At 37.5% G+C, this 15,666-nt stretch overlaps 1 protein-coding gene across 6 annotated transcripts in view; it reads right to left on the bottom strand.

Moving 5' to 3' along the window:
• Positions 1-15,666, bottom strand: part of DACH2 (dachshund family transcription factor 2) — a 547,922-nt gene that overhangs the window by 220,660 nt on the left and 311,596 nt on the right. For 4 of the 6 annotated variants that reach the window (XM_090060531.1, XM_090060533.1, XM_090060535.1 and 1 more), the window contains exon 3: positions 5,501-5,572. The exons of the other annotated variants lie outside the window; for them this stretch is intronic. In XM_090060531.1, the coding sequence (XP_089916657.1) occupies positions 5,501-5,572 (72 nt within the window). The remainder of the gene's footprint in view (positions 1-5,500; positions 5,573-15,666) is intronic. 6 annotated transcript variants of the gene reach the window in all.

Raw genomic sequence — 15,666 nt, 5'->3', positions numbered from 1 at the left:
ATAGCAAATAGAAAAGCTCTGTCAATACTGCATTGATAGAAGAGTAGGGGGGAGAGAGAGAGAGAGAGGTTTCAAGCAATGGTTTCAAGTTGAGGCAAGAGAAGCTTAGGTTGGATATTAGGAAAAAAACTCTCTCACTAGGAGGGTGGTGAAACACTGGAACAGGTTAACTAGAGAGGTTGTGGAATCTCCATCCTTGGAAGTTTTTCCTCAATAAAGCCGTGACTAGACTGATCTAGCTGGGTTAGGCTTTTTTTGAGCAGGGGGTTGGACTAAATGAACTCCTGATGTCCCTTCCAACCCTAATATTCTATTATTTTATGTGTGCATGCATGTGGATGCACTTGTACAAGTATTCACAATGTTGTGGAAAGAAACTAAAAATAAGATTTTGCTTTAACTGCTTTAATATCTAAAGGCATTGCGATTCCAGTTAAATATTAAAACTGGAATGGATTTGTACAAGCAGAAATTTTTCTGTAGGGGAATGTGTGTCAAATGAACCTCCCACTATTCACATGTAAATTCAAAAGGTTAAAATCCTTCAACAGGGCAATAGTCCAATTTACTTGCTTTAAATATACTGCATTTTCCAGTCCTTAGGTAAGCAGTTGGGTGTAATGCTGAGCCAGAGGGATTCCTTTAGGTCATAAAAGAAAAATGTTGAGAAAGAAAACAATTCATCTACCATAACAAATTGCTACAGACCATTTACTTTGTTGCTTATTTGTTCTATTTATGGCTGATCATTTACTACATAGCGCTGTTTTCAGATGTTTGCAAAATCCCAGATGTGTTTCATAAAAGATAACTCTAATATTCTTTTGGACAGTAATGTACATAGCGTATTTTCTGTCTATACATGCTATATGATCAGGACATTTCAGGCAATCATAGGCAGGAAAAATCCAATTTTATCAGTCCCCACAAATGCCACTAAAATACTTATTACACTGTGTTTTTAATTATCAAAAATGGCACCAAAGTAAGGGCAGGAATTCTGCATTTAGACACCCAAACTGGAATTTGGGGTTCAAAGTTTCAAAAGTTAAGCTTCTCAGCCATCTTGATAATATGAGCATATTCCACCTAATGAATTCCTTGTCATTGTAGGGGTGCAAGGCATTGACAGTGCCTGCATCTCTTCTCCTCTCTTCCTATGGTATACTGTAGGAGTCTTAAACACTCAATGATCTTTAATCAAGCAAATAATTTCAATGACAGTCAATGGGACAAGTAATGTGCTTAAAGGTGAGAAAGAGCTTAAGTGCTTTACTTAACTGTGACCTTAGATGTTAATTAAGTTACAGCTGTAATTATTTCCTTACATGGTTATAGTAGTAAGTTAAAAAATCATACAGAAGCAGAAAGAGAAAACACTTCAAGAGATCATCTACTTTAACTCCTTACACTTGGTCAGAACCAACTATACTGTGACCATCCCTAACTGACATTTGTCTACCTTGTATTTAAAAACCTCAAATAAAGGAGCTACAACAACATCTTACCCTTTCTCACTGTACATTTCTATTTAAAATGCTGAATAAAATCAGAAGAGACCTCTCAGTCCCTCTCAACGCAAGAAATTCTCATTTTGTTATAAATAACTCAAAGGGCATTTATATACATACTTGGGGGGTACTTCAATTACAGTGGCTCCAAGAGCTGCTCTAATTAAAGTGCCCAGAGTGTCTCGTGTATTGGCATTCCCATGCTTAAAAATGGCAGTGGGGGCACTTCAACTAAAGCTCATTGAATGAGGTTTAGTTAAAGCAGCCCTGCCACCATTTTTAAGTATGGGGATGCTGATATATGATACACTGGAGTCTGCTGGAGTGAAGTAATTACCACGCTCCAGCAGATTACATTGAGTCTACTCTGATGCAGTGTAATTACAGCATATCAGAGCAGTCTCACTATTCGTGTATAGGCGTCCAAAGATTATAAATTGTTAGAAAGCCAAAATTCCCAAAATCAGCTGATTTAAAGTTAGGCATTTCTAACACCTAAAAGTCAGAACAACTAATTTAGTCACCATGTATGTAGTCTCAAATGTATTAGAATTTTTTTTAGAAATGTGATATTTTGACAGATGAGGAACCTGAAATACTGCGTGAACTGAAAATGGTCTTGTGATGCGAATTCCCCTCAACTTCTATACCCCATAAGGTCTGACAATGTTATCACCCTCAGAGGTTCCATACAAGGCAAAAATATAATTTAGCAACATATGCTAAAAGTTATATTAAGTAAACATAGTAAATCTTAAAACTGATTAATGTTCTCTATTCCCCTATAGCAGTACTACATAACACTGACTACACCTCACTGAGGTAAAGTATCATTGTTTGTTGTGAAAAGTTTACAATATACTTTTAAAAAAAGCAAACAAAAACATAAAAACATTCAATTGGAGTTTATCCAATTAATTTTAGTTTCCAATTTATATAGATTTTACAATTCATGCTTAGGAAAATGAGAATTAAAATGTGTGTGAAGATGCAATGTGCTGACACCCAGCACAGTTTTACAGCTATTTTAATATAAAAGTAATTTTAAAAATAATAGACTTAAAATAGTTTTAAAGAAAACCTAAAAACTAATAGTTTTGCTAAATTACCCTTTCATTACATGGTTTCAATTATCTTTTTTTTCCTTCTCAAAGATGCAGCTTACTCTTTCTTTTCTATGAAGGGAATTATGAGATGACAGAAATACAGAGAAAACTCCAACCAAATGCCGAACTCAACCTCAATTTAAACCGCACGTCCACAATTTCCAGGATGATCTGTTCCAGCAAATGCTGTGAAAGTTAACAATTCTAACAAGCCTACATAAGTTATGAGAAATGTTCCTTGCATTTGATAATACACAGTCTACTAAACTTATTAGTTAATATAGCCAATATACAAAAAGCTAAAACTAACTATTTTTAGCTAGTTTTACAAATAATAAAATGGATTCAGCATAAATGTAGTTTCGGTTTCTTTGAAGTGATTAGAAAGTTGCTCTGGTATTACTTAAGGTATTATACTGTAGCATGAGGAAAATGTTACATTACAGGTACAGAGAAGATTTACTCCACATGTTAACAGGCTACGTCTGGGATATAAACATTGGATTATCCTTTAGCTTCTCTCTTATGCTTTGATTCTTTCAGCTCAAAATAAAAATGGCTTGACTCTAAAATGATATAGCTCTATGAATTGACAACATGTTTTATGTTATCTAGTCAAGATTTTGTGATACTATCCCTAATAATGTTTTCAACCCTGATTTAAGAATTGGAAAAACCCCCCCACAAAACTAGTACAGGTAAGAGAAGAAATAAAGAAGCATCCATAAAGAGGAAAAATGTGTTGCAGCATCCAGGACTAATAGAACCACTATTCCAAGGTAAATGCCATAACTGGAGTGTAGTATAAATATACTCCAGTTCTTTTTAGGATAGCTAGTCCAGGTACCTGCAAACAGTCCAGCTGCCTCTGAAACAGAATAAATACCTGGATGGAAGTTCATGGTGGCCTTTGTGCTGTGGTAGCTACACAGTTACAAGTATCCAGGCTAGCAAGCTTGGATATGTAGACACTATTGTCACAGGAATGCAGACATACTGGATATGGCAGGTATGTGTTCAGAATTTTAATTTTAAGAACCAATGTTTCCTCACAATTAACAACTTCATGGAATAAATGCTTAACTGCATGTTATTTTTGGAATGAAATCTGCATGCGTTTTACTGTATCTGCCTAAAGATTTTGAAGTATAAGCACACTTTGACAATTTAATTTTTTTTTTAATAAAATAAAAATAAAGAAATTTTCTAATTCAAATACAACTCAATTTCAATTAAGTCAAGGCATTTGTCTATGTTTGACCTAAATAATCTATGACACAATTCTCTCGATTAAGTTAACCACTTTGTTCACCAACTGAACTGAAGAAGTTGACAATTTCCTCAATTTTCTTTCATCTTGTATAGTATTCATTTATAGAATTCATCCTTTTGGGGCCAACTATATTAGTACTTATGTTAAATCATTCTGTTTGGTGTCTCCAAAAACCGTATTATAAATTCAGAACTGCTCAGTTAAATGACGGAACTTTAGAACTCAGTATAAAAGCTAATTCTATTTTTTTAAATCTCTATTAAGCAAAAAAACCCAAGCATTTTAACACGTGTACAGATTGTGACATTGATAAATATTCAGTAAAACTATAGCTGTGATTGGAATAATCATAAACTGGAGAGCTCATTCTTATAAACAACTTACCAGCTTGCCTGATTCCTTGATGTCTATAATAGAGAACTACATATATCTCTGATTGGTTTTATGTCAAAATGTAATGTGTATGAATGAAAAAGGTATACCATAATTGTAAAAAATGTTTTGTTTTCACTGGAGGATGTCACATGCATGACCCAATGGTATACATTTTGCACATTATACTAAGTATACTAATAAAAATATAACCACTTTTGAAATGAATTAAATTTGCTTTAGGGCTAACTTTCTAATAGAAATCATGCTACACATTACTGCAGTACACATTCAAGTATGAACGGTGAGACTGTCCAAATAATTTTAGTCAATGAAAGTTGGGAATACAAGTGAACTCACTAAATTTGTCCTATTTAGGAACCTGGACATGTTAGCATGAACACAATTAATGAAACCCTATCATTCTTGCAAATTAATTTAATATTCTTTTGATAAAAAGACACCCAAAGATACATGTGGGTACAACCAGCCATTACATTTAGATCAACCTAACTACAGATATGTTAATACCTATTCAGGCATTCAAAGGATTAAAAGAGGCAAAAACTGGTGGGCCCAATTTAAGTTAGTTTACGTCATCAGGTGAACTAACTTAGATTGGGAACCGGGTAACCTGATGTATCAAATGCCTGTATATGTTCAGAGCACAGCCTGGGCTTGGAAAGCCCAGTCGCTCACCCCAAGCCCTGGGCCTGTGCTCTTCCTACCCCCTTCAACCCTGACTGAACTATTTTTAGCTCACCAACTCCCCCACCTCAAGATGGACAACACCCCCAACCCTACAACCCCCGATCTGCTAGCACCCACCAATTCTGCCCCTCCATCTTTCCCCCTCCCCCACCCCAGTACCACACAGATTTACTTACACCGGGTTCCTCGTGTGGTTTCCAACACACCAGTGAACACCTATAGAAGCTGCTCCTGGTTTACAGTCATGTGGTTTAATGCAAGCTGCATGACTGTAGACTAGGTGTAGTGAACAGCTGTACATACCTTGTGTATATAAAGACCCACAAAAATAGCGAAACTGAAAGAGATGGGCAGACAGACAAATAGCATGTGTATTCCTATTCATTTGGTTCTCAGTCTGAAAACTGCCAGTTTCTTAAAGTTAAATCAGCAAGTTCTACACACTGTACAAAACAACAGGCAAACAGTTTAAAACTAAAGCCAGATATAATCAGTCATTCACATGAAATATAAATAGTAGTAAACACCTTGGATTTGAAGAGTCTTGAGCTTTGCAAACTTTATCTGGGTTTCATCAGGAAAAAACAAAGTTCTTAAATCTGGAAAAAAAACACACTGTTAAAAGCACTTATATGTTAATAAAACTGAATTTCATCTACTAAAACACAACTTTTAATTGTACACATACAAACTGACTGGGGAAAGTGACAATCAACATTTAAAAATCTCTGGAGATGCTAATGAACGACATAGATGTGTTTTCATTTGATCATCTGTACAAGAGATATTTTGTCCATATGATGTGGTTCCCACAGGTGTTTTACACTGAGTTCTGTCCCAAGATGGAAGCCTCCAAAGACAAGATCATTACTCAAAAATGCACATGTTCTCCAAGGACAGATCGCAAAGGTGCAGTGTCATATGACTGTTTACCTCCTCAAAGTGACATCTGGGCATCTATACCACTAAACAAGACTCACTGTGACTGATAATCACAACATGGAACCAATATACTACAAACTTAGCTTGGTACCAGCAGTGTTGCATCTGAGTCAGGTGTGCTGTAAAAATTCAATGATGCCTTTAAATTCTAATGGTTTCAAGCTGCTGTAAACTTCTGCAGCAATCAAAAATAATCTGTCATGGGACTGAGGGGTATGAACATCATGTCATAGCCACTCTGCTGTTAGATTTATTGGAGGGTAAAGCATGTCATTTATGCATCAACTCACAGGAGAAAAAAGCAATCCCTATGAAGTTAATCTAATAATAGACTGGAAAGCAATGATTACTGTTTCATGTGCACTAGCTATTTGTAGCAGTGGTTGGCCTAATTCAGCAGGCCTTGCTTGTCAGAGCCCTGGGATTAACAAGTGTTTATATGATAACCTGTTGGGAAACATCAAGAAATGGTTTAATGGGGAACAAAAGTCCTCCTTTTTTTAATACTGTGCATCTGCTGAAACCTCCTCTTTCTCTAACTACTGTTAGAAAGCTTACTGGAACAGACTTATTCTGAATATAAAATGCTGAGAAATTACAGTTTTAAGAAATTGATACTATGATGAAAATCTATGACGAATATATAATTCTTCAGCCTTTATTCAAGCAAAACTTCCAGGAAAGTGAGTCAGGAGATTTACCTGAGAAATGACTGCCGGATGAAGCCCGCTGTAACATAACACTGTATGCAAATCCTTCTATTTATAAAAACAGCTTAGAAAAATGATCAATTGACTCTCTCTCAGAATAAACCAGTATTTTTAACCCAATTTTATAGAAGGTAAAGGAAAGAATGAAAAATGTTTTAATTAAGAAAAATGTCACAAACAGATCAGTGACAGCCAGGAGAGGAATGAAGAACTTTGCTCCCAAACTCACACTCACTTAATGAAAAATGCAGCTTTCCCCAACGTGGTATTCTTAAATAGTTACCAATTCTGAAAACAAATTGTACAAAACTTTCCAATACTTGAATTGTATCTATAACCTAATGACAAACAACCAGAAAAAGTTTAGCTTCCATTTCACTACATTCATTAAAAAAAAAAAAAAAAAAATCAAGATTAAGTGGGAAAGGAGAGTGGTATTTTCTCTTGCATATGGTCATGTTATTCAGTGAGAATGATTTGTATGGAAACTACAGAAAAATAAGACTTTTTTTTCCCCCTCATCACGTAACTCGTTTTCTTAGATGCATTAAAATGCTCAGCATGAAGTGAAACCAACCTGCCAAAATGTGTGTGCATGCATATGTGTGTGTACGTGATGGCTAGTTGATGGCAGAAAATTTAACTACACCAGATGCCCTCTTTTCCATAGTCACGTTGTTACATTCATTTTCTCTACAATAAAATTACTAAGGAGTAGATGAAAACAGCAGTCCAGGGGGACTAAAATTTATAATAAAAATACTCAGTGATACTCAAAGCAACATTAATATTTGCTAGTTTATTTATATCAGACTGACCACAAAGCACTGGCAATCATGGCAACAAGTTAGTATGCTGCTAGTATTGCCGCCTTGTTCATCCAGGTCAATAGGAGCATGATGAAACATTCCCTCTCTGGATCCAGTCAGGCAGTAAAAGGGTTGGGACTGATGATTTGTGTGGATTTCCAACCTATGAATGTAAATCAGGAAGCACTTCTAGCCAGGCATTCCCCTCTCTCTTGATCCTATACAAAAAAGAAGCACTAGCTTCTTTTGTCCTTCTTCAGCTAAGCTAACTAATCTTCTCTTTTACCTTCTCATTTGCCATACAATTTCCAGCCCATTTCTTTGTAAGGAAGAGGGTTCAAGCCTTCAAGCCAAAGTGGTTGAAATGTGACCAATTCTATGTTAGCATCACTAGATCTTGTCATCCAAATATTGTACCTACCAAAAGTCAATAGTCTAGAAGCAGGAATCCCGAATTAATCCCCTAATTATAACAGTGAAGGGAAGTTTGGAGGAGTTCTCTTTTTTCCCCCCTCTAGAATCAGAGGGGGTGGGGGTTAAAATATTAATGGAAAATATTTATTAAAATTTGTGTTAGAAATCCAAGTCATTATTTATTCAGATAACATATGGCTTATATGGACAATTTAAACAGAGTTATTTTTACTAGCACAATGGAATGCAGGAGAGTAGTATTACTACATCATATAGCTATTAGCTAATAAATATTTTGGATTCATGTCAATGATTTGAGGTAACTCAAAACAATTGTACAAATATACAGCTATTTATTTATCAGTGGTAATATCTGGGACTGTAAAAAGCCAGTACTGGTCAGCAATATCAATATACTGCATCAGCTGGCTATGCTCTAAGAATCTAACACCAAAATTCCCCAAGTCTGTTAAAATTAAGATTAAGCAACAATGCATGTTAGGGTAGAGAAAGCTAAATTTTTAATATTGGATTTAGCTTGGAAACCCAGGGGAAAATAGTTGGACTCCTTGTTGACAGCATAGTCCTATGAAAAACAGTCATAAGCCTGATACATTTAAGTTATATTAGTTTCAATAGCTGACAAAAAGACAACATTTGGCGCCTTGTTCAGCAACCAAAAAGAGTTGCACATTAGAGGTGTTTTTTGTTTTTGTTTTAATTGGAGTACAAGGAACAGGTGTAGTTGGACTTGTTTGTACGCATATTGCAATATGGGAAAAGTTGCAGTAAAAAAAAAATCAAATGCAAATGTAAACAATCCTATTCTTTTTCCCCTTGTGCATACCCCAGAAAGGATGTATGTTGTTTAACAGGCCTATGTGAGGAAGATAGTATCATTCCCTCAAGATTCATTGCATTTACAATCAGAATTCATGGTAGCCTAGGAAAGCCACTAAGATTGCAAAGAAGGGAAATGTTGATTTAACCAGATAAAATTATTACAATGACTCCACAACCAAACCTTCTTGTCTTGACACATAAAAAACTAAATTTTGAGATGTCAAACAAGATATGAACAAAAGTGTCATCTTGCAGGGAGCTGCCTAGCAAAAATCCAAGTGTGACATGTGACTGATAACGCCAGGTAGTGAAACTCACCCATTTCTTTAAGTGCCCTCTAATCTTATTAAACTGAAAGTAAAGCCAGAATAAATGCTGTAGCAAAAAAACATGCAGCAACTCAGTTGCCATATACCAGACTAAATAATATGGCATTACAATAAAATATAGATAGTAAATCATAAAACAGAATAGTATTATAGTATTTTGTAAACTATTAGATGCATCACTTGGCATCTAAAATAGAGCAGAGTTTACTGTTGGAATAACACTACGGCCCCCTCTACACATTACAGGTATTGTGCAATTAATTGGTTAAGTGTACAATTACCTTGAGACCACCTACACATGAAAAGTACTCATCATGCTATAAAAAGTTCTAACCAGCTACCAAGTCAGATCTCAGAACTATGTACTAACTTTATAGCTGGTTGCCATGCAGCTTTAATTTTCACCATATCCAGCCAGGGCTGGTAGTCCTGCACCCGAGGGACTCTCAGCCTCAGTAGTTGCTGACTCTCGGCCTCAGCAGCACCCCGTAGCTGCCAGGATCCAGAATCCAGAATATGGGTCCTGGCACTGTGCATCCTGGTTTCACACACCCTGAGGCTGGAGGATGGCATTCACTGTAGTCTGCTAGCCCTCAGGAATGTATGAAACCCCAGGGCTGGGAGATCACAGCTGCTGTACTCTGTCAGCCTCTGGGATACGTGACACCCTTGGGACTGGAAAACCACAGAAGCTGCAATCTTCCAGTCCCAGAGGTTTCATTTATCCCCTGGGGCTGGAAGATCACAGCAGCTGCATCTCCCAGTCACAGGGGTGCATGGTGCTCACAGAGCTGGGAGCACCTCACCACTAAGGGGGGGTCCTAGATGCAGGAGCTTGCTTCTTGCTGGTACAGGGAAAGCTTGGGATTGAGCTGCCTCTGCACCAACAATAAGGCATGATGGGATCTAATGTGCAATCCCACAATCATCCTTCTGCTAGCATGTGTAGCATAGCAGGAGATGCGATTGCATGGATCATGCATTAGATCCCATTGCACCTTTACCTGCACGTGTAGACGGGCCCTAAGAGTAAAAGAAGTGCAAGATAAAATATATCTTGATAGCTCCATGACTATTATTAACATTACAACTATGGCATAAATATGCTATATGCAATTGCTCCTTTATTAATATTACTAGATAGTTTTTGGTAGTCATAGTAGAAATGAGTCTTCAGGAGATATCTGAATGTGAAACAGCATGCCTCTTGAAGCCCAGCTCTATATGTATACAGAGGTGCTTGAAATACAAGCACAGATGTAGCAGACAAACAGGATGTCATGGTGGGCATCACTAGCAGGGCAGGAAAGATGAGAGGTGAGATAAAAAGTAAGGGCAAATAAATAAGAGGAATAATAGAATAATACAGAGCCTTGAAGAGAAGAAAAAGCTTGAGTAGGATGCAATGGCAAATGGAAGCCAAATAAAATTAGTTAGAAAGGTGATAGCATGATTATATAATTGGGCAAATAAACTGATCTCAGCTGGCATTCTTACGTTTAAAGGATAATTTAAAAAATGTATACCCAAATTTGCATTAGAATTGGGATTTTTGGATAAACAGCATCTTTGACAGCCAAATACATAGAGCTTTAACAAGCAGTTTTCCTGACACGCAAATTATTAAAAAGAAACATTTGCCCATACTTCCAGATGATTACTCTTAGTTGCTAGAAAATGTTTTCAACCAGGAAGGCTGACCTAAATTTTGGTCACACTTCTATAATAGGTTTTTGCATACGGAGAGATTGGTGGCAAAAAAAAAAAAAAAAAAAAAAAAAATCAGTCTGAAATTGACAAACATTTGCCAGTCACAGACACAGAATGCTAATCTAGATTTCTATACTGCCTAAATTATACTGATGAATTTCAAATATATACCAATGATGTTATAATGAACAGAAAAAATGTACTTATAAGCATGAAAAAGAAACTAAATGGAAACCTCTACAAACATCATTGGAAGACAGCACCGAGTTAATGAAGCTGAAAAACTGGGTTGTACAGAGCACAATTAATATGATGTCCTTTCCATAAATTTCATGTAGGTGCTTCCTCAGTAGGTCCATGGGACCAGCAAAAGATAATCTCACACTGCCAGCAAAGCATCCACCTTGATCACATTTGGTCCCTCCTTTTCCTCTTCCTCCTGGAGACTCTGCTTGCCTTTAAGACTTCTGCTCTCTTCCTCTACTCATCTGCACAGAACATATTCCAGCTCAAAGTACTGGATCAACATGAGTGAAAGTTGTGCAGCCGCTTTCACCCTGAATGGGGTTACCATATGTCCAGGTTTTTCCGACATACCCTCCTTTTGTATCCTCCAATATCTGTGCAGGTTGGGGTTTTTTTGTTTTTTGGGTTTTTTTGGGTTTTTTTTTAAGTATGATCAAGTGTCCAGGATTTTGCTTTGCTCCACAGGAGGAAGCGGGGGGAGTGTGATTGGAGGCAGGGTCACCAGGTGTACCTGTGGCCGGCATGTAGCCAGGCAGGCAGGTGGGAATAGTCTCTACAAGTAAATACAGGTAAGTCTATGGGGAGTGGGGACTGGAGGGGCAGGACTTCAGGAATGCTGGGGGGGTGGAGGGGGATTGGCATGTTAGGGGGAGCAGGCACCTGCCAGCACTAGGAGGTGGTGTCTAGGCTTGAGGGCTGTGTCAGGGCACAGGGGCAGAGGAAATGTGCCTGACTTTAGTGGGGAAAGGAGGCAGGGGGGGTCCTTCAGGGGCAGCAGAGAGCTGCATGGCCAAGCTAGCGGCACCAGGGGTTAGTGCCCATGCTCATGGGAGATGCTGTCTGGGTGGGGGAGAGTGTGCTGCAGCCAGGCCCCCTGGTACGGTACAGGAGTCCCAGCCTAGGGTGGAGGGTGCTACAGGCATCTCCTCCTCCCTCCAGCCTGCATCAGGGCCAGACCAACTCCACCATCACCTGCAAGACCTGGAGCCGCCACAGCTGCCACGTTCTGGGCCAATCAGGACACGGGCACCTGGAGGCCACCTCCAGCAGAGCTGGGGGGGAGCAGATGGGCAGCAGGTCAGGAGTGAGGGGCACTGGCAGGGCTATGGGTGGGAAGTGAGAGGCACTGGGGGGGTAGGAGGCTGTGGGCCAGGAGCACAAGGCACCAGCAGGTGCTGCGGGTTGGGAGTGAGGGCACCAGCTTGGCCAGTGGGTGGGGAAACTGTGGGTAGGAAGTGAGAGGCACTGGCAGCTCCTGGGATCTACGAGTCAGGCATGAGGGGCAGCAGCAGGGACAGGGGGCTCCAGGTTGGGACTGAGGGGCACCAGCTTGATTCAGAGGGGACAGACAAGGGACTATGGGTTGGGACTGAGTGGCAACAGCAGGGCCAGGGGGCTGTGGATTGGGAGTGAGATGTTCCCCTGGCCAGTCTCCTCTTTTTTGGAACTGGAAAAATGGCAATCCTAACCCTGAACAGATCTGCTCTTTTGTTTCTACTTATGGAATACACATCTTCCAAGGAGTCATCTTACTGAAGCCATTTTGTTTAGTCCTGGCACACAATGTTACAGTATGACACACTTTTTTTCTTCCCTGCTTAATTTTTTTCCCTCTCTTTACCATTTTTCTTTATCTAAGATAAAAGACACCGCATATCTTTCTTTTTTTTTTTAATTAGAAAACATTAATGGTCTACCTGGAGGCACAGAAAACAGATGGATCTACCATTTGAACAGGATTATATACTGGTGTAATGTATGGGACATGCCACCTATACGAGTGAATTACAAGCTTTCCAAGGTAATATTTGTTCTTCCAAACTCTTTCAAATTAATTGGTACTTAATGGCCTGCAATTAAAGACAGATATGTTTCTAGTTCTTAAACATGCATCCCCCCTCTAAAATATATCTATTTAAAAAAAGCTCAGCCACCAGTCATTTTAGTCAACTTGAAATTTTATTTAATCTTTTTCTTCTTATTCTGTCTCATCTGAAAAACTGAAATATTACTATACTTTTACTACTACATAGGGCAAAACAAAATGGGAAGTTTCCTAAATGGACAGCAGCCATTAGATATTTCAGCTTCACTGCATGAGAAGGTTGAACATCTGAAAGAACTCTAGTATGCTAGCTGATTCACGTTCACTAAATGGATTAGCCGAAATAAGCATAATAAATGAAAGAGAATAAAATAAAAAACAATTTCACACTAAGTGAAGGCTTGACTTATAGGAAGTGGCAGCTCTGATGGCCCAAGGCGTAGAATTAGTTTTGCCACTCGATAATTTGACTGATTCACTCGAGTGGCCAGAAGAGGACATTTTCTGCCTGATTTCAGTGTAATCAAGTCACCTGCTCTGCGATTGCTGGGGCCAAGTCAATTGCACTCTGCTGAACGCTGAGTGTGTGCAGTGAGTAGCAAGAAGCATGTTGTCTGCATATGTGTGCAGAACTATTGAGCTGTTAATGATAGCAGGATTTAGATGTTTCTGTGTATAAGTGTAACTTCTTTTGTGGTCATATATATAACGTGATAAGGGTTTATTCAAGTGACCCCTCTTTTACCCACTCACTGTTTGGTATTAGTGACAGCATGTTGTTCCCCTATTTTCCTTATAGATACCAGAAATGATCATATAAATAATTTTTACAGATCTGCAGTAGTAGGGAGATACAGATGTAGAAAAAATAAATCATTCCAAGAGATAGGAGAGGGAATTTAAAAAAAAAAAGTTCTGATTTAACTGCTAATTACAGTCTCAAATTCCTGATGAACAATGAACATGAGGATAGTTGATATATATTTTTAAAAGCTTTAATCTTTATCCTTTGATTTTTATCCCTCATAAAAATGGTATATTCTTTAAAGTGAGGGGAAAAGAGGCACATAATGTAGGTAAAGACCATGAAAATTATACAGCTGGCATTTTTAGCAGCTTCCCAAGATTCAGGCTCAATCTCACAATGCGTTGAGCATTCTGACCTCTGTCCAGGAAACCACTTAATAGATACTTAACCTGACACATGCTGCCAGCCTCATTGACTACTGTTTATATATACCCTTTCCAAGATCTGATTGCTTAACTCCACACCAAATGAAAAGGATTTCTTATTGCTTCTGAAAAAGATTTTTTTATGCAAATATTAGATCCAAACAATGCCAGTCATCATTGGATAAGATGCTTCCTAACCATTTTTTCATATCATTTCTATGACTGGGAAAGCATATCTACTCAATACACACATTACACCATCAGTTATTAAACACCTACCATTTATTACAAATTCAGAAAACTAACAGAAAGGTTAAGCTGGATCAAAATGATTTAGCACTGTTTCAACCTATTTTCTACTTGACATATGTTATTGCATGATTCATCCACATTTTTCAGAATCAAAGTCTATGATCTGGCAAACCTAATCTGTTAATAAAATAAAAAGGTGACCTTGCCTAATTTAATAAGCCTGTGTAGAAATACTCTTTCAACATGTTAAAGAATTACAAAAAGGTTATCATAGCTTGCATTCATGGGAAAGTACTCTACTTTTTCCAGTTAATTTCTTGGACTTCTACTGTAATTGAGTTGATTATATAAAAAACAATATGGATCACTATATTTTATTAAAGGCTTTGTTTTGCTAATAACGTGTCATTTACATTATAGGCATGTATTACGTACATATTGGAAATCAAAGTTTTAAATTATTTCTATTGTCACAAGTACTCTGGAATAATATCTTCTTTGTTCCTTGAAAACTATTCTAAAATGTATTCAAAGCTGGTTAAAGGACCTAGCCGGATACCCCAAGAGACTGAATTCTTTTTATCCTTAGAAGAGATACAAGATGGCAGCAGCAACACAAAGTGCCTTGTAAAGCCTCACCATCATGCCACAGACTGAACTCAGCAGTATCTCAAAAATAAAGCCTGATTACATGAAAAGCATGATTTTTATCTGATATTCCTGAATAGTAAGAAACCTGTTGCATTAGGAAAAGATTTGACAAGTGAATATATACCAACAAATGCACAATTTCCAGAAAAAGGTGGGAAAATGATTTAGCATCTTTGAACAATAAAAAAAATCATATATTTCTTACTACCCACTGCAGACAAAATATTTAAATTTTTCATATGTGCAAGCAGGAATACAAGGACAAACAGCTACAGATATTATTTGGTTCTCAAAAATACTATAAGGATATGTTTTCCCCACTGAACATTTGCCAACTATCTGATCCCAGGGAGTACAACAAGTTAAAATGATAAAGTAATGGATAATATTGATAATCGGGAGGTTAAACTTCATCAAGACCAAAGATGCTTGGATGCCAAGAAAGTATCTATATAGAATTCCTAAACATATGAACTATTATTTTTAAGTTAATTTATTGTATTTTTATGGAGTGTAGACGCACATCTTATTCATAGCTGGCCAGAGCAGCAGAAAAGTATAGCTTACTTAACACTAAACATTAGATAAATATTTTCTTTATGTTGTAATTTGGGTTCTATAATTTTTAAAGTGATTGCTTAATCTGTTTCAAAAGGAAATAAGTGTGGCTATTACTTTTATTGGTTGTACAACCTATCAGTCAAACGATTTTCACTGTAGACATTACCACTTAGTTATGTCCTTTTATATTTCAGAAGAGCGACAACAGTATTTCTTTGGAAAGAATCG

Source organism: Crocodylus siamensis, chromosome 8 (assembly GCF_052110815.1).
Source record: "Crocodylus siamensis isolate JL-2025a chromosome 8, ASM5211081v1, whole genome shotgun sequence".
Lineage (NCBI taxonomy): Eukaryota > Metazoa > Chordata > Crocodylia > Crocodylidae > Crocodylus > Crocodylus siamensis.
Note: the sequence above shows the minus strand (reverse complement) of the source record. Positions and strands in the feature narration are given on the sequence as shown.